Raw genomic sequence first — 24915 nt, forward strand, 5'->3', positions numbered from 1 at the left:
TCTTTCCACCTTACTCTCTCTTTCCTACAGCTCATGAACTTGCCCAAGTTTGTTGACAACCTCTGCCTTCTGGGTATACTTCTCTTGGCTTCTGTGACACCTCTCTTAATCTTCCTCCACCTGTTAGACTGTTCCTATTCAGTCTCCTTTGTGAGACCAATATCCATCTTCTGCATACTAGCCATTGGTCTCTTTCCCTACCACCACCACCAAGACCCCATCCTTCTCACCCCATTCTCTTCTCTCACTGTACATTTTCTCAGTAATCTCATCAGATTTCCTGATTTCAGCTATCATCTCTAAACAAATGACTTCCAGCTTTGCTTCTAATCTTTCTTCTAAATGCCAGGCCTCCACTTTTAACTACCTTTAATAATATTTCATATTTATACAACATTTTTTTTTTGCGGGTCAATGGGGCTTAAGTGACTTGCCCAGGATCACACAGCTAGTAAGTGACAAGTGTCTGAGGCCGGATTTGAACCCAGGTCCTCCTGAATCCAGGGCCGGTGCTCTATCCACTGCGCCACCTAGCCGCCCCTATTTATACAACATTTTAAGGTCTATAAAGTTTTCTTTGCAAAAACCCTATAAACAGGATAGTGTAAATATGATTATGATGATTTTACAAATGGAGAAACTGAGGTTCCATGAGAGTAAGTGGCTTGCCTATGGTCACAGTGTTAGTAAGTATCAGTATCAGAATTTGAATCCTGATTTCAAATCTAATATTCTTGTCACTATTACAATTCTGCCTCTCTTGAATGCCAAGCCAGGGAGTGTGTACATTACTTAGTAGGTCATGGGGAGCCAGAGAAGGTTCCCAGACAGAAGCATGGTCAGGACTATTTTAAGAAGATGACTCTAGCAGTGATCTGAAGAATATTCTAAATGGGAAGGGGCCAAGTAGGAAGGTAGGGCCAGAGGCAAAGAGACCTATTAGAAAAGATATTAAGTGACACTTACTAGCTGTGTGGCTCTGGGCAAGTCACTTAACCCTCATTGCCCTGCAAAAAAAAAAAAGAAAAAGAAAAAAGAAAGGAAAAGATATTTCCCAGCTAGGTGGGAAAGTGGATAAAGGGCAGGGCCTGGACTCAAGAAGACCTGGGTTCAAATCCAACCTCAAACACTTACTAGCTGTGCGACCCTGGGCAAGTAATTTACCCCTGTTTGCCTCAGTTTCCTCATCTGTAAAATGAACTGAAGAAGGAAATAACAAACCACTCCAATATCTTTGCCAAGAAAACCCCAAAATAGGGTCATGAAGAGTTGGAAATGACTGAACAAGAACAGAGAAGTAATAAGGACCTAGACTAGAGAGATGCCAGTGGGAGAAGAAAGGAAGATTCCAATGATTCTCCAACTATTACAGAAGTATACTCTCTGCTTATTCAATACTAAGATCCCTTCCATCCCCTCAATTTAAGCTTGAGAAGAAAATGGGAGGAAAAAAGGAGAAATTCTTTTGGTGCCAAGTTCAATGTACTTTACCTTCCCCTGGTTTTTCTAACAATGGCACTGAGAATGAAAATGTAATTGAAACAAACATTGACATTCAGAAATCTATTTTACTAGATAAAAACCTATCCCTAACTCTTCTTATGAGCCCAAATCCAGTCAAATAGGTAGAAGAGTTGGAAATCAAGGGCTATTTCCCCAGGAACTGAGCCTCCCAATATCTAATGTCCAATCACATCCAGAAGATAATTAACCTTCAATTAAAACCAGTTACATTTCCATCTCTTCTGTCCCTAGATCTCTTGATATAAATAACTTGTCCAATTAGCACACCCTGATCCTTCCACTGCAAGAGAAATCTGGTTCAAGACTAAGTGGAAAGGAAATGGAAAAATTCTTATTTTAACTGGATTTTAGTTTTGCGCTGAAGTCCTGTGGGAATTTTCCTTTGGAAAATTTCCATTGACAGCACTATCATGTTCCCAAGTCATTTCAGCTTGCATACCTAGAAATATCCTAAACTCTTCCCTCTTCCCACTATTTCCAAACAGTTGCCAAGGCTCGTTCATTCTATCTCTTTAATATTTCTCATATCTGCCCCCTTTTCTCGATTCCCTTGGTCACCAGCCTAGTTTGGGTTCTCATCAACTCTTCTGTGAATTATTGCAATAATCAGAAAACATGGTTGAGCAATGAATGGCAAGAGAACTGGATTTATAGTCGGGACTGTGTTTGGCGACTTACTACCTGTGAGACTTTGGGCAAATTACTTAACTTTTCTGGGCCTGTTTCTGCATCTGCAAAATGAAGAGGTTGGACTAGATGGAGTATAAGGTCCTTTCTGGTTCTAAATCTATGATCCTACAATCTTATGGTCCTCCTAATTTGTTTCCCCGGCTTTAGCCTCTCCCCTCTCCTGAATTAGTGGATAGAGCACTGAGCCTGGACTCAGGAAGACATGAGTTCAAATCTAGCCTCAGACACTTACTAGCTGTGTGACTATAGGCAAGTCATTTAACCCTATTTGCTGCCTCAGTTACCTCATCTGTAAAGTGAAATGGAGAAGGAAATGTCAAACCACTCCAGTATCTTTGCCCAGAAAACCATAAATAGAATCACGAAGAGTCAGGCACAACTGAACAACAACAAAACTCTCATTTACCCTTCACACAGCTGTCAAAATAATCTTCCTAAGACACAAATCAGATTATGTAACTCTCCTTCTCAAAAACCTTCAGTGGCTCCCTGTTTCACAGATTTAGGCTGGAAGAAACCTCATAGACCATCTAGACCAGCCCATACCTGAACAAGAGGCACCTCTACATTATTCCTAAGAATTGGTCATGTACATAAAAGGTGATGCCATAGGTAAACTAGGAGAAGAAGGAATAGTTTACCTCTCAGATATTTGAAAAGGAGAATAGTTTATGACCAAACATAAGATAGAAAATATTATGAAATGCAAAATGGATGATTTTGATTACATTAAATTTAAAAGTTTTAGCACAAACAGAAGCAATGCATCCAAAATTACAAGGGAGACAGAAAACTGGGAAACAATTTTTATAGCCAGTACTTCTTATAAATAAGGCCTCATTTCTAAAATATATCGAGAACTAAATCAAATGTATAAGAATCCAAGTCATGGGGCGGCTAGGTGGCGCAGTGGATAAAGCACCGTCCCTGGATTCAGGAGTTCCTGAGTTCAAATCCGGCCTCAGACACTTGACACTTACTAGCTGTGTGACCCTGGGCAAGTCACTTAACCCCATTGCCCCGTAAAAAAAAAAAAAAGAATCCAAGTCATTCCCCAATTGAGAAATGGTCAAAGGATATGAACAGGCTGCTTTCTGATGAAGAAATCAAAGCTATCTATTGCCATATGAAAAAATGCTCTAAATCACTATTGATTAGAGAGATGCAAATTAAAACAACTTTGAGGTACCACCTGACACCTATTACATTGGCTAATATGACAAAAAAAGGAAAATAATAAATGTTGGAGAAGCTGTGGGAAAATTGGAACACTAATGCATGGAGCTGTGAACTGATCCAACCATTCTGGAGAGCAGTTTGGAACTATGCCCAAAGGGCTATAAAGCTTTGCATACCCTTTGACCCAGCAATACCACTATTAGGACTTTTCTCCAAAGAGATCATAAAAAAGGGGAAAGGACCCACATGTAGAAACATTTAAAGCTGCTCTTTTTGTGGTGGCAAGGAATTGGAAATTGAGGGGATGCCCATCAATTGGGGAATGGCTGAACAAGTTGTGGTATATGAATGTAATGGAATACTATTGTGCTGTAAGATATGATGAGCAGGTGGATTTCAGAGAAACCTGGAAGGACTTGCATGAACTGATGAGTGAGATGAGCAGAACCAGGAGAACACTGTACACAGTATCAACAACATTGTGTGTTGATCAACTGTGATGGACTTGATTCTTCTCAGCAATACAATGGTCCAAGATAGTTCCAAAGGACTCTTTTTTTTTTTTTTTTAGTGAGGCAATTGAGGTTAAGTGACTTGCCCAGGGTCACACAGCTAGTTAAGTGTTAAGTGTCTGAGGCCGAATTTGAACTCAGGTACTCCTGACTCCAGGGCCGGTGCTCTATCCACGGCACCACCTAGCTGCCCCACTCCAAAGGACTCTTGATGGAAAATGCTCTCCAAATCCAGAAAAAAAAAAAGAACTGTTGAATCTAGATGTAGATTGAACCATACTATCTCTATTGTTTTTGTTGTTGTTGTTTTTCTTTTTTGAGGTTTTTCCTTTTTGCTCTGATTCTTCTCTCATTACATAACTAATGCAGAAATATGTTTAATGTGATTGTACATATATAACCTATATCAGATTACTTGCTGTCTTGGGGAGGGGGGAGGGAGGGGAGGGATGGAGAAAAATTTGAAACTAGAAATCTTATAAAAACAAATGTTGAAAATTATCTCTAAATGTAACTGGAAAATAATCAAATATTTATATGGGGAAAAACCCCCCAAAACAAAAAAAAAAACCAATTGCTCATGTAGCCTTTGCCTGAGAGTCTCCAGTGAAGGATTTTCCTCCTCTAGATACCCTCTTTAACTTATTGGCGTCCTTCCTAAAATGTAGTGCACAGAACTGAACCCAGAAATTTAGATATGGTCTGACAGGGTCAGGATATACTAAGACTATTCCTCATCTCTTAATGAAGCCTAAATATTACATTCATTTTCTTTGTTTGCTTTTTTAAACTACCATATCATTGTGGGTTTTATTTTTTAGATTAATTTATTTTAAAATTCTTTCTTTTTTAGATTTTTGAGTTCCAAATTCTTTTCCTCTCTATCTCTCTCTATCCTACCCATTAAGAAGGCAAGCAATCTGATACTCTTTATACATATGAAGTCATGCTGCCCTATCATTGTTGACTTGTATTGAACTTGTAGGCCCAGATCCTCTTTGGATGAATTCTTATCAATCAACAGGCATTTATTAAATGCCCACTATGTGGCAGGCACTTCACTAGATACCAAGGGTATAAATAGAAAAGGGAAACAGTCCCTGCCCCCACACAAACTCCCCAGCCTGGCACTCCATAAGATCTTAGAATTAGAAGGGACCCCAGTGGCCATTTAGTTCCATTCCTCCCCACCAAGAATTCCCATGGCAACATCTTTAATAAGTGGACATCCAGGCTTTGCTTAAAGACCTCCAATGTAGGGGAATCCACAACTTGCTGAGGCAGGCCATTCCAAATAGAGTCTTTTGGATAATTAATTAGAAGCTCTAATTATAAGGAAGGTTTTCTTTAGGACAAGCCTAAATTTATACTTTCCTAACTTTCATCCTCCTGGTTTTATGCTCACACATGCTATATGCCAACCAAACTTGCATATTATCAGTCCCCAAACTCAACATTCCATCTCATCGCTGTGCCCCAATGCAGACTGTTCTCCAGAGCTGGAATGCACTTCCTCCTTAATTCCATTTTTTAGAATCCCTAGCTTCCTTCATTGTTCAGCTCTCCCCAGTGAGCAACCACAAGTCCAGAGGACCAATGATGAAGCTTACTACACACCTCCTGACAGAGAAATGATGGACTTGGGGTACAGAAACGAGGCATTTTTTTTAGACGTGGACAATACAGCAGTTTGTTGTGCTTAATTGTGTGTGTGTGTGTGTGTGTGTGTGTGTGTGTGTGTGTATGTGTATGATATAAGGGTTTTGGTTTTGTTTCCTTATATTTTATTTTTGAGACTGGATCTCCCCATTCCACCCAGACTGGAAGTGCGACAGCCACCCACATACCCGCTCCCCAAATGCTGATTGGTAGCAGTCCATTTTTTACCCTCTCAAGGCAACCTCTGCCTCCCTATATTAGAGTCACACCTGGTATGGATTGGCTTTAGCCCTACTAGTTGCTCAGAACTGTAAACACAAGTGATCTACCAGCCTTAATCTCCCCCCCCCCCAACAGGTATTACAAGCATTCACCACAACACCTAGCTCTTTTTATTTTCCCAAGGGGTAAGATGCTTGAGAACAGGGGCTGAGGGAAGGGAGAAGAAAGGAAAAAAGGTGAGAGAGAGACAAAAGAGATTTTTTTGTTCATTGAAAAAGAAAAGGGCAGTTAGGTGGTACAGTGGATAAAGCACCGGCCCTTGATTTAGGAGGACCTGAGTTCAAATGTGACCTCAGACACTTGACTCTTACTAGCTATGTGACCCTGGGCAAGTCACTTAACCCTCATTGCCCCACCAAAAAAAAAAAAAACCACTGAAGAAAAAGAAAAGAAAGAAAATTAATTTGAAAAAAAGTTCAGTTCAGGTACCATCTCCTCCATGAAGTCTTCCTTAATCCAAACGGTTGCTAGTGTTTGTTCACACTTCAAATTGCCTTGTCTTTGTTTATCTGTCTACGTGTTGTACATCCCCTTCTCTTCAGAACGTAAGCCTCCTGATAGTAGGGATGGTTTCATTTCTGGTTTTGTATCCGTAGTATTTGTAGTGTAGTGTGATGGGCAGCAGTGATCTGTGTAACTCTGGCTCAGCTTGGGAGCATCAGGGTCAACACAGATACTCCAACTCCCCTCCTCCCAAGCCTGGACTCCACTAGCAGTAAAAACTCTGGCAATCCTTTTTTCAATTAACAAGCATTTATTTTCTCTTCATCCTCCTATTGGGAAAAAGAAAAGAAAAGAAAAAACATTGTAAGGAATATATATATATATATATACACACACACACACATATATGTGTGTATATATGTATGCATATAATTGAGCAAAACAAATTCCCAAATTGCCCACGTGCAAAAACGAGTCCGTCATTCTGCATATTATGTCCAGAAGCGGGTCACGTTTTTCATCATGGGCCCTCTAGGATCATGGTTGATCACCCACATTGATCAAGAATTCTTAAATCTTTCAAAATTGACCTTTTTCAGGGCAGCTAGGTGGCACAGTGGATAGAGCACCGGCCCTGGAGTCAGGAGGACCTGAGTTCAAATCTGGCCTCAGACACTTTACACTTACTAGCTGTATGATCCTGGGCAAGTCACTTAACCCCAATTGCCTCACAAAAAAAAAAATTGACCTTTTTGCAATCTTGCTGTTGTAACATACTTTGTTCTCCAGGTTCTGTTCACTTCTCCGTTTGATGCTGAAGGTTCTTAAGCTGGTCCCTTGCTACCTTTCTGGCCTTCTTATACCTTACCCCACCCGACACAGCCATACCGGCCTCTCTGCTGTTCTGTGGACACAACATAGTCCCATCTCTCATCTCCATGCTTTGGGGTTAGCTGTCTTCTATCTCTAGAATACTCATTTCTTCTGCTTTGTTGTTGTTGTTCATTCATTTGTCAGTTATGTCCGACTCTTGGCAGAGATAATGGAGCGGTTTGCCATATGCTTCTCCAGCTCATTTTACAGATGAGGAAAATGAGGCAAAGGGGGTTAAATGATTTGCCCAGGGTCACACAGCTAGTAATTCTGTGAGGCAGGATTTCAGCTCAGCTCTTCCAGACTCTGGGTCTGGTCTGGTGCTCTATCCACTGTCCCACCTAGCTCCCTCTACTTTTTCTGCGTAGTTTCCCTCAATTCCTTCAAGATTCATCTCAAATCTCACTTTCTGCAGTAGGCCTTTCCTGGTCTCCTCAGTTGCTGATGCCTACCTCTTTCAAATTATCTTCATAGACTTGGTATTTATCCTGCATATAACTAGATATTTACATATTATCTCCCTATTAGAATGCAGAATCCTTGAAAGCAGGGATTGTGAGGGTTTTGATTTGGTTTTTGTTTGTGCATTTCTTTGTATTTCTACCCCCACCCCCAGCACAGTACCTAGTGCATTTGTTGTTGTTCAGTCATTCAGTCATGGATGACCCTTTGTGTGTGTGACTCTGTGGACCATAGCATGCCAATATTCTCCATGGGGTTTTCTTGGCACTGAAGTGGTTTGCTATTTCCTTCTCCAATGGATTAAGGCAAACAGGTTAAGTGACTTGCCCAGGGTCACACAGCTGGTAAGGGTCTGGGGTTGGATTTGAACTCAGGTCTTCCTGATTGCAAGCCCAGAACTCTATCCACTGAGCAACCTAGCTGCCTACCTAGCACATAGTAAGCACTAAATAAAAGCTTTTTGACTGACTTGCCTCACACCTACCCCAAAGACTTTGAGCTTTAAACAAATAATTTCCTCTTGCCCCAACATTCTGGGGAAGCTCCAGACTAGATCAGCTCCAAAGTTATCCTCCTGCTATAATATTCTAGGATTCTGCAAAATGGATAAGCATGGATACCAAGGGCAGGTGAGAAGGTGCAAATCCTGAGCTGCATCATCAATTGAGAAGTTGCTGTTTCAACCCAAGATTTTAATGGTCTGCTTCTCTGAATAATAAAAAATCAGTTCACTGTCCAGAGCTGAAAAAGACCCCTCTCCGATCTCCTCCACACATCCCAAGCCAGCCTCCGAAGTCTAAGCAGAGCCATCAGCCTTCACTACAACACAGCAGCAGTTAACAGGAAGAAACAAACATGTGCAGCAGCTCCTTGTCAGCCTGCTTCATAGTTCATTCATTTATCTTTAAAGGTCTTCCATTAAGTGGATAAGCGCATTTTTCCCTCCCAGATGCACAAGGTTACATTTCTAGGACACACAGCTGTTTTGCTTTTTATCTTCCTTCACTATCAATTATTCCCATTTCATGGACTTGGAACTGATCTAAAGACATTAGCACATCTGCAAGTTGAAAGAGGGATGGCAAAGCAGCACACGAGAGGTTTTCTGTTGAGATAAACCCGTTCAAATGTGGGTGATGATGTTACATATCATATCCAAGGTCAAGATTCCTTCCAATCCCCTTGATCTGCATATACCATATGATAAAAAATGAGGAAAAGGTTAGTGGATGACCCAGAAACACTTTCTAGCAGTCTAGTTTATGTAGCAAGACTTTGACTGGGATACTAGGAGTGTTAAGGTTCTTTTGAAAACAAAATTCTCAGAAAGGAGGGGAGTAGGGATATTGCTCTACTGTCTGGAATATAGGGCCTTCTGAGGTTTCTCAGAACTGAGATTCTCTAGAGTGTACTGAGATGGAACAAAGATGAATGATTCTAATGAAAGCATGATTTCAACCAACAAAGATAGATTACCAATGAACCTCCATGGGTATTCATGCACGATGCTTTTGTGACCTGCATTTACCAAGCACTGATTTTGTATAGGGCCTATGCCAAATGCTCCGGATATAAGAGAACATTACTAATGGTTCTTGTCTTTCCAGATCTTCCATTTTGTGGGGGAATACAACAGTCAGTTGGGTGGCACAGTGGATAGAGTGAAGGGGCTGGAGTCAGGAAGATAGGTCTCCCTCAGTTCAAATCTGACCTCAGACATTTACTAGCTGGGTGACCTTGGACAAGTCACTTAACCCTGTTTGCCTCAGTTTCCTCATTTTTAAAATGAGCTGGAGAAGGAAATGGCAAACCACTCCAGTAATTTTGCCAAGAAAACCCCAAATGGGGTCGTGAAGAGTCAGACATGACTGAAAAATGACTAAAGAACAACAACACAATAGGTAGATGGAGAGGTAAATAAAGGATAATTTGAGGAAGGGGACAATGTTAACAAGAAATTAAGAGGATCAGGAAAGGCATTTGATCCAGACTTGAAGGAACCTAAGGATTCTAGGAGGAAGAAGTTGGTGGGGGAGGCAGGACAGAGAATGGGAAGAAGGCATGGAGAACAGTCTAAAGAAAGATACAGATAGGAAATGGAGTGATAAGTTCAGGGAGCAGCAAGTAGGCCAATTTGTCCAAAAGGTAAGGGAGTAATGTGAATATATCAAGGGGAGTTTGTATTTTATCCCAGAGGCAATAGGTAGCCATGGAAGAATCTTGAGGAGTGTTACGGTCAGATTTGAGCTACAGTAATGTTGTTTTGGCAATTCTGGGGCAGCTAGGTAGCATAGTGGATAGAGCACTGGCCCTGGAGTCAAGAGGACCTGAGTTCAAATCCAGCCTCAGATACTTGACTGACATTTACTAGCTATGTAATCCTGGGCAAGTCACTTAACCCTGACTGCCTCAAACATTTGGGGCCATCTCCAGTTGTCCTGATGTATATCTTGCCACCGGACCCAGATGGCTCTGGACGACAGAGAGAGGCTGGCGACTTTGCACAGCCCTCCCTCACTTAAATCCAATTCAGTGCAAATCATGATATCACCTCCTGATGTCATGGTTCTCATAACTTCATCCATGAGAATGACAATAATGAGACAACATACCAAAACTTATGGAATGTAGCCAAAGCAGTGCTTAGGGGAAATTTTATATCTCTAAATGCTTACATGAATAAAAAAGAGAAAGAGGAGATCAATGAATTGGGCAAGCAACTAAAAAAGCTAGAAAAAGAACAAATTAAAAATCCCTAACTAAATACTAAATTGGAAATCCTGAAAATCAAAGGAGAAATTAATAAAATTGAAAGCAAGAAAACTATAGAATTTCAATAAATCTAAGAGCTGGTTTTATGAAAAAAACAACAACAATAAAATAGATAAACCTTTGGTTAATTTGATTTAAAAAAAGAAAGAAGAAAACCAAATTGCCAGTATCAAAAATGAAAGGGGTGATGTCACCACTAATAAAGTGGAAATTAAAGCAATAATTAAGAACTATTTTGTCCAACTGTATGCCAATACATTTGACAATATAAATGAAATGGATAAATATTTACAAAAATACAAATTGTCCAGGTTAACTGAAGAGGAAATAAAATCCTTAAACAACCCCATATTAGAAAAAGAAATCGAACAAGCCATTAATGAACTCCCTAAGAAAAAAAATCTCCAGGGCCAGATGGGTTTACAAGTGAATTCTACCAAACATTTAAAGAACAATTAATTCCAATACCATACAAATTATTTGGGAAAATAGGTGAAGAAAGAGTTCTACCAAATTACTTTTATGACACAAATATGGTGTTGATACCAAAACCAGACAGAACCAAAACAGAAAAAGAAAATTATAGACCAATTTCCCTACTGAATATTGATGTAAAAATCTTAAATAAGATATTAGCAAGGAGATTACAGCAAGGGATCACCAGGATAATACACTGTGGCCAGGTGGGATTTATACCAGGAATGCAGGACTGGTTCAGCATTAGGAAAACTATTAACATAATCAACCACATCAATAAGAAAACTAACCAAAATCATATGTATCTCAATAGATGCAGAGAAAGCTTTTGACAAAATACAGCACCCATTCCTAATAAAAACACTGGAGAGCATGGGAATAGGTGGAGCTTTCCTTCAAATAATGAGCAGTATCTGATGTCATGGTTCTCTTCGAGAAGGAAGAACAAACAACGACAACCACCTGTCAGTTGTGTAGAGGATGGATGGGCAAGGGTAGAGATCAGAAGCAGGGAGGCCTTTTAGGAGATCATTGAAATAGTTGTAGATGAGAGGTAATGAGGGCCTGAAGCAGGGAAGTAGCAGCGTGAGGGTAGAGAAGGGGACAGATACAAGAGCTGTGAAGGTAAAACCAAGAAGACTTGGTGACTGATGTGACAGGGGATGGTCTGCTGTAGAGAATGGTCTGCAGAAGCCTGCCTGTTCCGGGGCAGCTAGGTGGCACAGTGGATAGAGCACCGGCCCTGGATTCAGGAGGACCTGAGTTCAAATAAGGCCTCAGACACTTGACACACTTACTAGCTGTGTGACCCTGGGCAAGTCACTTAACCCTCATTGCCCTGCAAAAATACAAAAAAAAAAAAAAAAAAAAGAAGCCTGCCTGTTCCCTCATGTTTACAGCAAAACTACCCTCAAGGGGGCAACCAGGTGGAGCAGTGGATAAAGCACCAGCCTTGGATTCAGGAGTTCAAATCTGGCTTCAGACACTTGACACTTACTAGCTGTGTGACCCTGGGTAAGTCACTTAACCCTCATTGCCCTGCCCCCCCCCAAAAAAAACCTACCTTCAAAATGTACACAGACCATTTTCCTAAAGCTTTCACAGAGATGAGAAAGTAGTCCAATGGACTGGCCTTTGCTGACACCTCTGTTGCTTTTATTCAGGGGAAGGAAGAGGAAATAACTATCTATAATCTTTTCCATTCTTTTGGAATATTCTTCTCTTTTAGACATTTTTTGAAATTCAATTTTATTATATTTAGGGGTTCTTATAGTTTCATGAGCAATCATCTTTTAAAATTACAGTGTTATAGAAATGCTTGTTTTATTCCACAAATTAAAAAAATTAATAAAAAATATAGATCACTATTAAAAAAAACCCAACCAAATAACTTGGCAACTGACTGGATGTGAAGGATGAGCAGGGCCATGTCATCAAGGGCACAAACTCAGGTGACTGAAAATACAGCGGCCCGTGGCGGGGCGGGGTGGGGGGGTGGGAGGCCTAGATAAATTTGGGAAGTTGAAAGAGGGGTGGGTTTAGCAGGGAGGATAATGAGTTCTGTTTTGAAAATGCTGAGTTTCAGGTGCTAATGGGCCTTCCAGATGGAGATGTCCTGCCTATGGCTGTGACACAAGATTAGAACTCAGCAGAGACTCAATAAATAGCTCTATAGATCTGAGAGTCTTCTGCCTAGCAATGACAACAGAATGCATAGAAGCTGATGAAGGCACTTAATAAAGAAGAGAAGAGGATCCAGAACTGAGCCTTGGGGACCACTCAAGTTTAGGGAAAAGGGTATGGATGATGATCCAGAAAAGGGGACCAAGAAGGAGGTCAGACAGGTAGGGAGAGAACAAGGAGAGGACAGTGTCATGCATGCTAAGAAAGAAGAGGATGGTCAGCAATGTCAAAAGCCCATGGGAGGTTGAGAAGGAGGAGGAATAAGAACAAACTGTAAGATTTGGCAAGTAAGAGATCCCTGGGAACCTTGGAGGGAATGATTTCAGGTGAGTGGTGGGATCCTGTTATCAGGAAATGAAGAAGTGGAGGCATTAGATGTAAATGAGTTTGGCTCTGGAAAGGTGTGCAATAAGTTTGAAGGGAAGACAGGATGAAGTGAAGGCTTTGGGTGTTTCGGCTTTTTTTGTTTGTTTGTTTTTTGGTGGGGCAATGAGGGTTAAGTGACTTGCCCAGGGCCACACAGCTAGTAAGTGTCAAGTGTCTGAGGTCAGATTTGAACTCCTGAATCCAAGGCTGGTGCTTTATCCACTGCTCCACCTAGTTGCCCCCCTTGAGGGTAGTTTTGCTGTAAACATGAGGGAACAGGCAGGCTTCTTTTTTTTTTTTTTTGTATTTTTGCAGGGCAATGAGGGTTAAGTGACTTGCCCAGGGTCACACAGCTAGTAAGTGTGTCAAGTGTCTGAGGCCGTATTTGAACTCAGGTCCTCCTGAATCCAGGGCCGGTGCTCTATCCACTGAGCCACCTAGCTGCCCTCTGGTGTTTCTTTTTTAAGGACAGATATCTAAGGATACTTGTAGATAACAGTAGATAAGGGAGAGTTTGAAGATGACAGAGGAAGAATCATCAGAGAAGCAAACTCTTGGATTAAATGTCAGAAGAAGGAATCAAAGGCATAAATAAAGGCTTAGTTTAGGGGGAGGGGAAAGGGGAAACCTCTTCCTCAGAGACTAGAACAAAATAAAAGAGAATAGAAGATGAAACAGAGGTGTTTTGAGGTATGGGTGTAGAAGAGGCAAGAGAACTCATAATGGATGGCCCCTATTTTTTTAGGAAAGGGGGAGGTGAGATCCTCTGCTGGGAGGGAGAGAGCAGGGGAGGTGATGTGAAAAGAGAGACAAAATGTTTGGAACAGCCATGGCAGGGATCAGGGTAAATCAACCAGGGAAGGTAAAAGGACTGTCATGCAGCAGGGAGGCCACAGTTGAGATTTAGCTTGGTTTGTTTTGGTTTGCCTTGGTCTAGATCTGTGATTTCATTGATGTGGCAATTTCTCATTATGGAAACTCTCCATCAATGCAGATCAGCAGTTTCCTGTTCTGTCACTTATGGTCTTGAAGAGTTTCCCCGCTCAGGTGAGATTATAGAAATGCGGAGTCTTCCTGGTCAGCACAGTTGCATGATTTACTCCAGAAATGTTCAGTGGAAATTCCCTGGTGTTGGGGTTTAGCCAAGCACAAGGCAAGAGAAGTTTCAAGGGTAGAAGATAAGTGTTCGGTTAAGCAAGTTTAAGATAGGTCATGTGAGAACCGAGAAAGCATGAGGTGGCCTTTCTGAGATTTCGAAGGTCATAGACTGCCTTTGGGTCATGTCAATCAATGAACTTGAATGCGACCGGCCAGTTAGCTTGGAGCTGTGTGTGGGGACCGGCCCTCTTCCAGTCCAGCAGAGAGCTTTCTGTTGAGGAGACTCAGGATGAGTCTCTTATTCAGAAACAAGCTTGTGGTGGCAGAAGAAGCAGGCCAGGGTAGACAGGTTTCCTATCTTTCTGAACTTCACATGTTCTCTCTTAGCTAGGTAAAAGTGGTTTTCCCTCTCTCTCTTTGCTAGCCCCTAATATACTTTAATAAATGCTTAAAAGCCTAAACTGTTGCTGAATTTATCAGTAAATTTTAGCTAGTTCCACACCTCCCCCCCAAACTGGGAGGGGCAGGTAAAGAAGATACACATTAGATTTTAGTCATTACAGTCAGGATTGGGAAAGAAGAAAAGCAAGGCCAGAACAAAAGTAATGTATTGGGAGAGCAGGGAGAGGTTTTCTTTCTGGTTGGGAAAGAGGTCTGTGGTGGAGCCTGCCAGAGACCTGTTCTTGGCCCTTTGCTGCATCAGTTTTCTATCTGTGACTTTAATAAAGGCACATATGGCATCATTATTAAATCTGCGGATGACCCAAGCCTGAAAGGGAGACATAACTCACTAGATGACAGAGTCGTGACCCCAAAACAGACAGGCTAGGCCATTGTGTTGGATCTAACAAGATGAAATTCAGCAGGGATAAATGTAAGGTCTTGAACATGGGGTCAGAAAAGTCACCTTTGAAAATACTCTTGTACTTCAAAGAACTGCAGGATTTGAGAGGGGGAAGGGTTGTCAGAGACCATTTGATCCCTCCCATACAAGAAAGGAATCCCCACTTGATCATCTTCATCTCTATCTGAAGGCCTCCAAGGAGGGGAAAACCCACCCAACTCTGGGCAGTCCGTTCCATGCTGGGACAACTCCCATTTTCTGGGAATGAAATCCAAATTGGCCTTTTTGCCACTTCTTATCCACTGATCCTGGTTCAGCCCTTTGGAATCAAACAGAATCAGTCTAATTCCTCCCAGACAGGGCAACACTTTATTTTTTTTTATAATAAACATTTTTATTTAAAGTTTTGAGTTTGAAATAAATTCTAATACCGTATTCATGATAGTTCAAATGACTATAAATTTCATTTTCGCTATTATCATTGTTGTACAGTGGAAGGATAGGAGGCCCCTGTGGCAAGAGAGACACCAAGACAGCTCCCTCTGCTGGAGATGATCTGAGTTCAGGAACAGATCTTGACCAATCTTTAGAATCAGATCAGCAGAAACTGCTCCCCCTGCAGGAAGCTATAGAACATACCAAAAAAGGAGCGCAAATTCAAGTTAGAAAATATAGTCCCTTTAGACCAAGTGACTTGAGCACATGGAAATCAATCATCCCTAGTTTTGATAAAAATCCGAACACTGTAATTTCACAGTTAAAGACTATATTTAATGCATATGAACCCACTTGGACCAATGTTACTTGTCTTATGGAAACTTATCATTTCAGAGACTAACTGCTCTTACAGTAAGCTTGATGCAGGCCCTGGAGAGAATATATGTACAACAGGAGGAGAGACAGGTACATGTAAATCCATGGTTTGCTTATGATGGAGACTATGTAGACCACAATTGCTGGACACAGTCCAGTTTCTTCCTCTCTTCCTCCTAAAAGTTTTCTTTTTCTTTCACTCAGTTTGATGGCATGGTTAGAATCCATCCACCTGTGGCCTAGCACAATTGCTAAATGTCTCAGAACCATGAGATGTGGTATGGTAACCTTTCCATAACATTTTCAGGTGTCATGGACACATTACTAAATTTGGCTTTGATCCAGACACATGGTGGTACAAAGTGTTATAGATTGCATAACTACTTCAACCCTGTATTATATAAAGGAGGGGAATGTAAAGGAATGTAATATATATATATATATATATAGAGAGAGAGAGAGAGAGAGAGTTTGAGTATGAGTTATATTTTGAAGAACTCTCACTGTTTAATTTAATCAATGCTATGCTAAGGATTAGTAAAAATCCAGGAATTCAACAGCTAAAGAAGTGAGTTCAGACTTCCGGGGCAGAGCCAAGATGGCAGAGGAAAGGCAGTGAGCTCCCAGAACTCATGACATGATCGCTCCAAAAAACATCATTTGAATGATGACCTTATTTGAAGGTCATAGAAAAATGCCTGGAACAGCAAAACTCATAGAAGAATGTGCTGAAATCATCTTCTAACCAAGAACAGCTTGGAAGGTCAGAAGGAGGGAGCTGCTGTGCTGATACAGGAGTCGGGCCCAACCCCAGTCACCCTGACACAGATCCAGTCTCAGGAAGTCCTTACCAGAGAAGGAGACCCCCAGAGCCTTTGAATCAGCTGAAGCTCCAGTGTCGTCTGGAACTAAGCTCACAGTCTGGTGAGTGGGCTGAGCCCTGGGCAGGGGAGAGGCTACAGGGGTCTACACTGGTGCTAAGGCAGAACTTGGATTTTACACCCCTACTGAGAACCAAGTGGTAGGCTCGAGTAGAAGTGGCCCAGGTGGGGGAGGGGCACAGGCTCCTCGGAGCTAACAACCACAACACACAAAGCTGGTTGATTGGCAAGTTGGTCTGGGGTCATCTAGGACCAGAAAACAAACTGGCGAGTTGAAGAACCTGATTCTCCTTAAATCATACCACCTGAGACTTCTTAAGCTTGGGATACTGCAGCCTGGAAACAGTGCCCCACTTTAAGGAGCTAAAAGTCTAGTAAAAGAAAGGCAAGATGAGCCGACAGAGAAAGGTGAAGACCAGAGAAAGTTTCTTCAGTAACAAGGAAGACCAAGGGCCACCCTCAGAGGAAGATGTCAACATCAGGGCCCCTATATCTAAAGCTTCCAAGAAAAATATGAATTGGTCTCAGGCCATAGAGGTGCTCAAAAAGGACTTTGAAGGTAAAATTAGAGAGGTAGAGGAAAAAATGGAAAGAGAAATGAGGGTGATGCAGGAAAGACATGAGAAAAAAGTCAACAGCTTGAAAAGTCAAATGGAAAAGGAAGTACAAAAGCTCTCTGATGAAAATAATTGCCTAAGAATTAGGATTGAGAAGAAGTGAGTTTAGCTCTCCAAACCAGAGTCCTGGCCAGAGTCCAGTTCTCCTGATGACATCTTACCACTCCAAGAAGACGAGAGTTCAGAGACTTTAAATGAACAGTTTTGTTTTGTTGTTTTTCTTTTTTTCTTCTGTTATTACATACACCATCTGTAACATGGACTCTCTGCAGAGGCCCTCCCTCTGCAGGCCAGTGTCATGAGTGCCGGTTCATGAAGGACCACCCCTCTGGACAAAACTTTCGTCTCTCCCTTTTCTATATTGTTATTAACATATTGTTTGCTAGCTTAGGATATTATATTCTGTTATTTTTGGCTGTTTCATCGAGCAAACCCATATGTGTTTTCTGAAGAAACAAAGGTGGGGAATGTGGTAAAAATTATTTGTGGTAAAATCAATATTGCAATTTTTAACTGACTTATTTGGGAGGGGCCACACCTGGCCCACCCTGAGGTTACATATGCTACTGAGGTCAGAAGGAGAACTCTCCATAGACAGTTTTTGAAGGACCTCCCCTTTTGAGGGAGGAAAGATTAAATGCTCCCTGAAGGGAGGCGGAGGGTTCTTCCAGAATGCTAGGCTCCTTCCAGAACACGGTCTCTCAGACTTCTCCCTTTGTGGTGGTGGCGCAAGTTCTCTGTCTTGGGTGGTTGTTTTTCCTGGCAGGCTTGGGCAACTGTAGACTGTCCAGGTTTTGGTGAGTTAATTATGGAAAACCCTAAATTCCTTTGAACCAGCTTAATTGGAAACAGTCTGGGGATTGCATAGGTTAAGTTTTAGAGTTAAGAGTATTTATCTGTATTTCTTTTTTCCTATTTCCTTGTCTTTGATTTTTATTAGTTTCACCTTTGTTGTTTAATTAATTCCCAATCTGATCCCTTTGTGAATTAAATCTTAAAGGCTCCTTTCTTTATTGGCCTGGGAGAAATATCTAAAAAGGGCAGTTCAGAGGTGAGGGTGAACCTAAAATGTCCCTCATATTTCTGGGACCCCAGTATTAAGGCAAGTCACCCAAATAACGCTCCATATATCAACTTTTGGCCCTCACAAGTTCCAATTTCTATCCCTCCTTCTCTCCCTCTCCTCCCCTCTCCCTGAGGCAGTAAGTAATCAGATATAGGTTATACATATGCAATTGGGTAAAACATTACCATGTTAGTAATTTTATATAAGAAACCTCAAATAAAAGAAAGAAATTAAAGAAAGAAAGTGAAAAATGGCAAGCTTCAGTCTGTGTTCCATCAATATCAGTTCTTTCTTTAGAGGTAGATAGTGTGCTTCATCATTAGTTCTTTGGGATTGTCTTGGATCATTGTATTGCCGAGAATAGCTCTTCATCAAACAATATTACTGTCACTATGCACAATGTTCCCTTGGTTCTGCTCACTTCACTATACATCAGTTCATACAAGTCTTTCCAGGCCTTTCTGAAATCATCCTGCTTATCATTGATTATAGTAGTAGGCTTCCACCAGTTGCAGACGACCATGGATCAGTGCCTTGAAGAGCCACAGGCCACAGTGTGGCTGTGCAGTCTGATAAGGGAGCCACAGCTCCTGTTGCAACGAGGACATTGGAAAACTGCACTCTCTGTTACCCATCGGTTCCTGCATCTCATTCGTTTTTCTTCCTCCAGAGCTTGGAGGCCCATCTCAGCTGTGCGCAAGCTGCTCCTGAGTACTGAACTCCATCAGGCACAGTCCTTAGCCATCTCCTCCCAGCTGCCAGTGTCTATTCCCAGAGCCTTCAAGTCTCGCTTGCATACATCTCTGTAGTGAAGCCAGGGGTGTCCAGCAGTTCTTTGGCCTGAGGCTAATTCACCATAGAGTAGGTCTTTTTTTTTTTTTTGGTGAGGCAATTGAGGTTAAGTGACTCGCCCAGGGTCACATAGCTAGTGTCAAGTGTCAAATGTCTGAGGCCAGATTTGAACTCAGGTCCTCCTGAATCCTGGGCCAGTGCTCTATCCACTGTGCCACCTAGCTGCCCCCATAGAGTAGGTCTTTAGGAATGCGCGTGTCTTGCATGTGGTGCACATGTCATTGATTATGCAGCAAATAATATCCATCACAATCATATACCACAGCTTATTTAGCCATTCCCCAATAGATAAGCATTCCTTTGATTTCTAACTCTTAGCCACTACAAAAAGAGGTGCCATAAATATTTTTGTACAAATAGGTCTTATTTTCTCTTTTGGGGATGTCTTTGGGGTATAAACCTAGCAGTGGTATTGCTGGACCAAAGGGTATGCACAGTTCTATAGCCCTTTGGGCATAGTTGCAAATTGCTCTCCAGAATGGCTAGATCCATTCACTACTCTGACAACAGTGGATTAGCTTCCCAGCTATCCCCTCTAATATCCAATATTTTCCTCTTTTTTTATATTTATGGCATCATTTTAGATACTTTATATACCTATCATGTCCTGGTGCAGTGGATAGAATGCTGGGCCTGGAGTCAGGAAGACTCATCTTCCTGAGCTCAAATCTGGCCTTGTAGACACTTACTAGTTGTGGGACCCTGTGTGTATCCCGTGTGGACCCCTTAACCCTGTTGGCCTTGCATTTCCTCATCTGTATATATAATGTATGATTGTATATATATTATTACCTATGTATTTATAATTGTTTTATTGCATGTATCTGATATATCTATGCTACTACCTCCAGGTAGAGAGGGTGATAGACTCAGAGTACAAATTGAGACTTTTTTTTTAATATGGGGAAATTTGTTTTGCTTGACCATGCATATTTCTAGGGAGCTAGGTGGCACAGTGGATAGAGTAATGGTCCTGGAGTCAGTAAGACTCATCTTCCTGAGTTCAAATGTGGCCTCATAGACACGAGTGTGGGACCCTGGGCAAGTCACTTAACCCTGTTTGCTTCAGTTTCCTCATCTGTAAAATGAGCTGGAGAAGGAAATAACAAACCACTCCAGTATCTCTGCCAAGAAAACCCCAAATGGGGTCACAAAGAGTCAAACATGACTGAAACATTAATATGTTTCTAATGGGTTCTGGTATTTTATTTTTCAATTAGGAGATGGGGGGCAGGGAGAATGCAGACCTGAAAATAAAATAAAACTGAATTTTAATAAAAAGAATCTTGGCTTTCTGTGAATGTATTCCTGATACTTAGCACAGGGCCTGGCACAAGATAGGTATTAATTAACTGCCCGTTTGCAGTCTGCAAACTTAACAAATAAAGTCCCTCCTATTTGAAGGGCATGGTACTTGGGTGGGTGGGTAGGAGAGCTCTGGGTTATAAATTCCTGAGCTCAAGGAGGTCACTTACATTCTAATGGGGAAAACAACATGTACACAAGTAAGAACATACATTATAGCATGAGGAAGAGAGAACAGACACTAACAACAAAAGGTTTCCTAGAGGAGGTGGCCATGAAGTAATCCTTGAAGGAAAGCTAGACAGTGGAAGAGGGGAGATGAAGAGGAAGAACATTCTAGGGCATGATGGACAGGCCCTGTGCAAAAGCAGAGGTGGCAGGGGCAGCTAGGTGGCGCAGTGGATAGAGCACCGGCCCTGGAGTCAGGAGGACCTGAGTTCAAATCCGGCCTCAGACACTTAACACTTACTAGCTGTGTTGACCCCGGGGCAAGTCACTTAACCCCAATTGCCTCACTTAAAAAAAAAAAAAAGCAGAGGGTGGCAGGGGATTTGGTCTCGAGTTGTAGAAGCAGCAGGCAAGCAAGGCAGGTTGGCTGTGAGACCAAGTTTGTGAAGGGGGATAATGTACAATAAACCTCGAAAAGTCACTGGGCCTGATTCTGGAAGGCTTTGAAATGCCAGGGTAAAGATTTTATATCTGATCCTAGAGGCAACAGGAAGCTAGTGAAGTTTTCTGAACAGGAACATTCCATGGTGAGACCTGGACTCTGGGAACAATGATTTTGATAACCGTACACAGGATGGGTTGGAAAGGGAATGAACTGGAAGCCGGGAGACTATTTGGAAGACTTACAGTAGTCCAGGTGAGAGGTGATTTTTAAAATGGCCTAGACAACAAGGCCATGTGAGAGGTAAAGAGAGGACAAATGTAAAAGATTCCAGGCATGTGCCTAGCCCCCCCCCCCCCCAAAAAAAAAAAAGATTCTGGGATGATAGAGTCAACACTTAGTAAACGTTTGCTGGAAAAGGAAATGGTAAACCACTCCAGTATCTGTGCAAAGAAAACCCTGAATGAGGTTACCAAGAGTCAAACATGACTGAAAAACATCTGAACAAAAAACAAACATGTTTGTTGGACTGACTTGATCAACTACAGTAGAATTTATGGCTTCTATGTTGTTCCCCCAGCAGAGACATTGCAAAAATGTACTGAACAAAAGGAAACAAGCACAGCAAAGCCTTGACTAACAGGAACCCTCAGGAAATGAGCTCATTTGTTTTTCTAGTTCAATCCTTGCTGTTAAAAAATCTTTTAAAAAATATTAATCTAGGGGCAGCTGTGTGGCTTAGTATGCTGGCCCTTCAGTTAGTAGGACCAGAGTTCAGATCTTGCCTTACTTAACTAATGTGACCCTGGGCAAGTCACTTAACCCTATTACCTCCAAAAAAATGTTAATCTACTTTCTCACATTAGTAATTATAATGAATTGAACATAAAAGGCCAGGTTTCCAGGTATCATTTACCAGTAGCATAAAAATTATTTCTTGGAGCCCCACTTCCCTCATCTTTAAACTGAGGAATTTGGATGAGATGACTTTTTGTTTGTTTGGGGTTTTTTTTGGGAGGGGGCAATGAGTGTTAAGTGACTTGCCCAGGGTCACACAGCTAGTAAGTGTCAAGTGTCTGAGGCTGGATTTGAATTCAGGTCCTCCTGAATCCAGGGCCAGTGCTCTATCCACTGCGCCACCTAGCTGGCCCCTGGATTAGATGACTTTGAAATGACTCCTTCTCCAAAGTTCAGCCATCCTCCAATGAGTAGGTGGCTCTAGTATCTATCCCTTGAAGTGCTCTTACAACAGATTCACCTGTGGGTTTTTTTTAATGTAATAATGATAGTAATCTCACTTTTTTTTTTCAAAGCTACTTTCTATGTATCATCAAAATTGAAAAAGATGAAAATGTTTTGGTTTTTTTCTATAAAGCATCTCTCCTACTAAGGGCACTTAAAAATATGAAACCCATTCAATCAGCCTTGCAGATAACACCTGCCCAGCTGGTCAACAGCAAAGAATATGAGTCTTCTTGACTTTATTTTGGTAGCCTGGGAGCGAGCCTGTTGGTGAAAAAACCCACATTCAGGTTCTCTATAGGAGGTAAGAGACAGAAAGTCAGACAAACTTGTGCTTCCAAAGCACAGCAAGCCCCCAGGTACCGACAACTTCCCTCCTAGTGGTTTGATCAGAAACTCCTATACAAACCTGAAATTCTTCAAAATAACCTGTTTCTTCATCCCCTTCAATTATTCCCCCTTCCTGAAGGGAGGAGGCAGAAACAAATGTTGTGAGAGGTCACTGGTTTGAGTCACCATAGGAGGAATTTGCCAGAAATCTTCCCACTCAGTGGGGTCTCGGATTCAAAGGCTGACCTTCCAACACTAAGGAGATGTCACGACCTTGCTACTAGCTCCTCGCTCATTTCATGATGCAACCCTTTTTAAAGGATTTCTTCTAGTGGCCTTTCTGAACTATGAGCACATCCACTGACCTTGTTTTTCTGCCTGACTTCATATAGTAGAAGAGAAAGGCCTCCGAATTTCTTGGTACTTATCTGCAAAATGAGACCTCTAGGCAGCAAACTCCTAAGATCCTTTCCAACCCCATGAACTTATGACTCAATATGCCATGGACCTTATGACTCAATTTGCCATGGGTTATGCCAGGGACCACTGAACCAATGAATAGGAGCTCAGTGAACGGACCCTGAAAGTATTATCAAAAACTGAAAAAACTGGGGCAGCTAGGTGGCACAGTGGATAGAGCACCGGCTCTGGAGTCAGGAGGACCTGAGTTCAAAGACCTCAGACACTTGACACTTAGTAGCTGTGTGACCCTAGGCAAGTCACTTAATGCCAATAGCCTCACCAAAAAAAACAACAACAACAACAAAAACAAAAAACAACAACCAAACCCCACCCCCCCCACAAAACTATCTGTCAAAAGATCTTCAAAGCAGCACTATGTGTAACTGCAAAAAAACTGACAGTGTCCAATGGGGGAATGGTTAAATCAATGATAGAATTCTTTATGGCCATTAAGATAAGTATGAAGAATTTAACAAAATATGAAAAGAACTTTCCAAAGTGCAAAGCAAAAAAAAAAATAGAACCAGTAAAATGGAATTATTATTAATGATAATAATAGCATTTATATAGTACCTACAATGTGCCAGGGCACATTGGGTAACCAGGGGGTGAAGTATATAGAGTGCTGGGTCTAGAGTCAGGAAGACTCATCTTCCTGAGTTCAAATCTTATCTCAAATACTTACTAGCTATGTGAGTCTAGGCATGTCACTTAACCCTGTTTGCTTCCATTTCCTCACCTGGAAAACGAGGTGGAGAAGAAAATGGCAAACCACTCCAGAATCTGGGCCAAGAAAAACCAAAATGGGGTCACAAATAGTTAGACACAACTAAAAAATGACTGAACAACAACACGATGTGCCAGGCACTGTGCTAAGCCCTTTACAAATGTTACCTTATTCAATCTTCATAAAAACCCTTTGAGATAGGTACTATTATTTCTCTCATTTTACACATAGGGAAACTGAGGTAAACAGAGGTTGGATGATCTGCCTAAGGTCATACAGCTAGTAAGTATCTAAGGACAGAATTGAACTTGGGACTTCCTGACTCCAGACCTATCACCCTATCCACTACACCTCCTGACCATAGGAGAGGAAAAATAAAGGAGAATGAATGGATAAATAATCCTCATGGGATCTATAAAATGAAGGGGTTGAAGCAGATGGCCTCAAAGGTTCATTCCAGGTCTAGATTTTATGATGTCCCAGAGAAGGGCTTCTTAACCTTTTTTTATGCCATCACTCCCTTTAGCCTCAGGAGCCCTTCTCAAGATGACTGAAAATGCATAGGATTGCAAAGGAATTTAAATAGAGATGTAATCCTGGTCCTCTGCCCAGGTCAAGGATCTCTTAAAATCTGTCTCCTGACCCTTTAGGAGTCTCAGACCCCAGGTTAAAACACTGCCCCGCCTCCTCTTAGAGAAGTTGTTTATTCATTGCATGCATTTAAATTAATTAATTCAAATGTAAGTAGTTTTTGAAGAATTCATATTACTATACAATTCAATATCACTTGACAAAAAAAATTATTTTTTGAAAGGACATATGGTGCATCTGAAATGCCCTTTTTCCATCAGGGCTCCCTTGGCACCTGAGAAGAGGTGAGGGCTCTATGGGACAAAACCACTAAAAAAGGAAAGGACTATTCTCTTTCTTAAATGGCATGTGAAAAAGAGATAATGTCAATTATGATTATTATTAGACTCTTAAAAAATCTTTAGGGGCAGCTAGGTAGTGCGGTAGATAGAGTCCCAGGCCTAGAGGCAAGAAGACATCTTTCTGAATTTGAATCTGGCCTCAAATACTTACTAGCTATGTAACCCTGGGCAAGTCACTTAACCCTGTTTACCTCAGTTCCTCATCTGTAAAAT

At 41.5% G+C, this 24915-nt stretch overlaps 1 protein-coding gene across 1 annotated transcript in view; it reads right to left on the reverse strand.

Moving 5' to 3' along the window:
- The window catches only part of AS3MT (arsenite methyltransferase), a 46578-nt gene that overhangs the window by 9191 nt on the left and 12472 nt on the right, over window positions 1-24915 (reverse strand). Inside the window, 2 exon segments of the mRNA XM_043980416.1 lie at window positions 22615-22681; window positions 22683-22714. Coding sequence (XP_043836351.1) covers window positions 22615-22681; window positions 22683-22714 — 99 coding nt within the window.

The sequence above is a fragment of the Dromiciops gliroides genome, chromosome 2 (genome assembly GCF_019393635.1).
Source record: "Dromiciops gliroides isolate mDroGli1 chromosome 2, mDroGli1.pri, whole genome shotgun sequence".
NCBI lineage: Eukaryota > Metazoa > Chordata > Mammalia > Microbiotheria > Microbiotheriidae > Dromiciops > Dromiciops gliroides.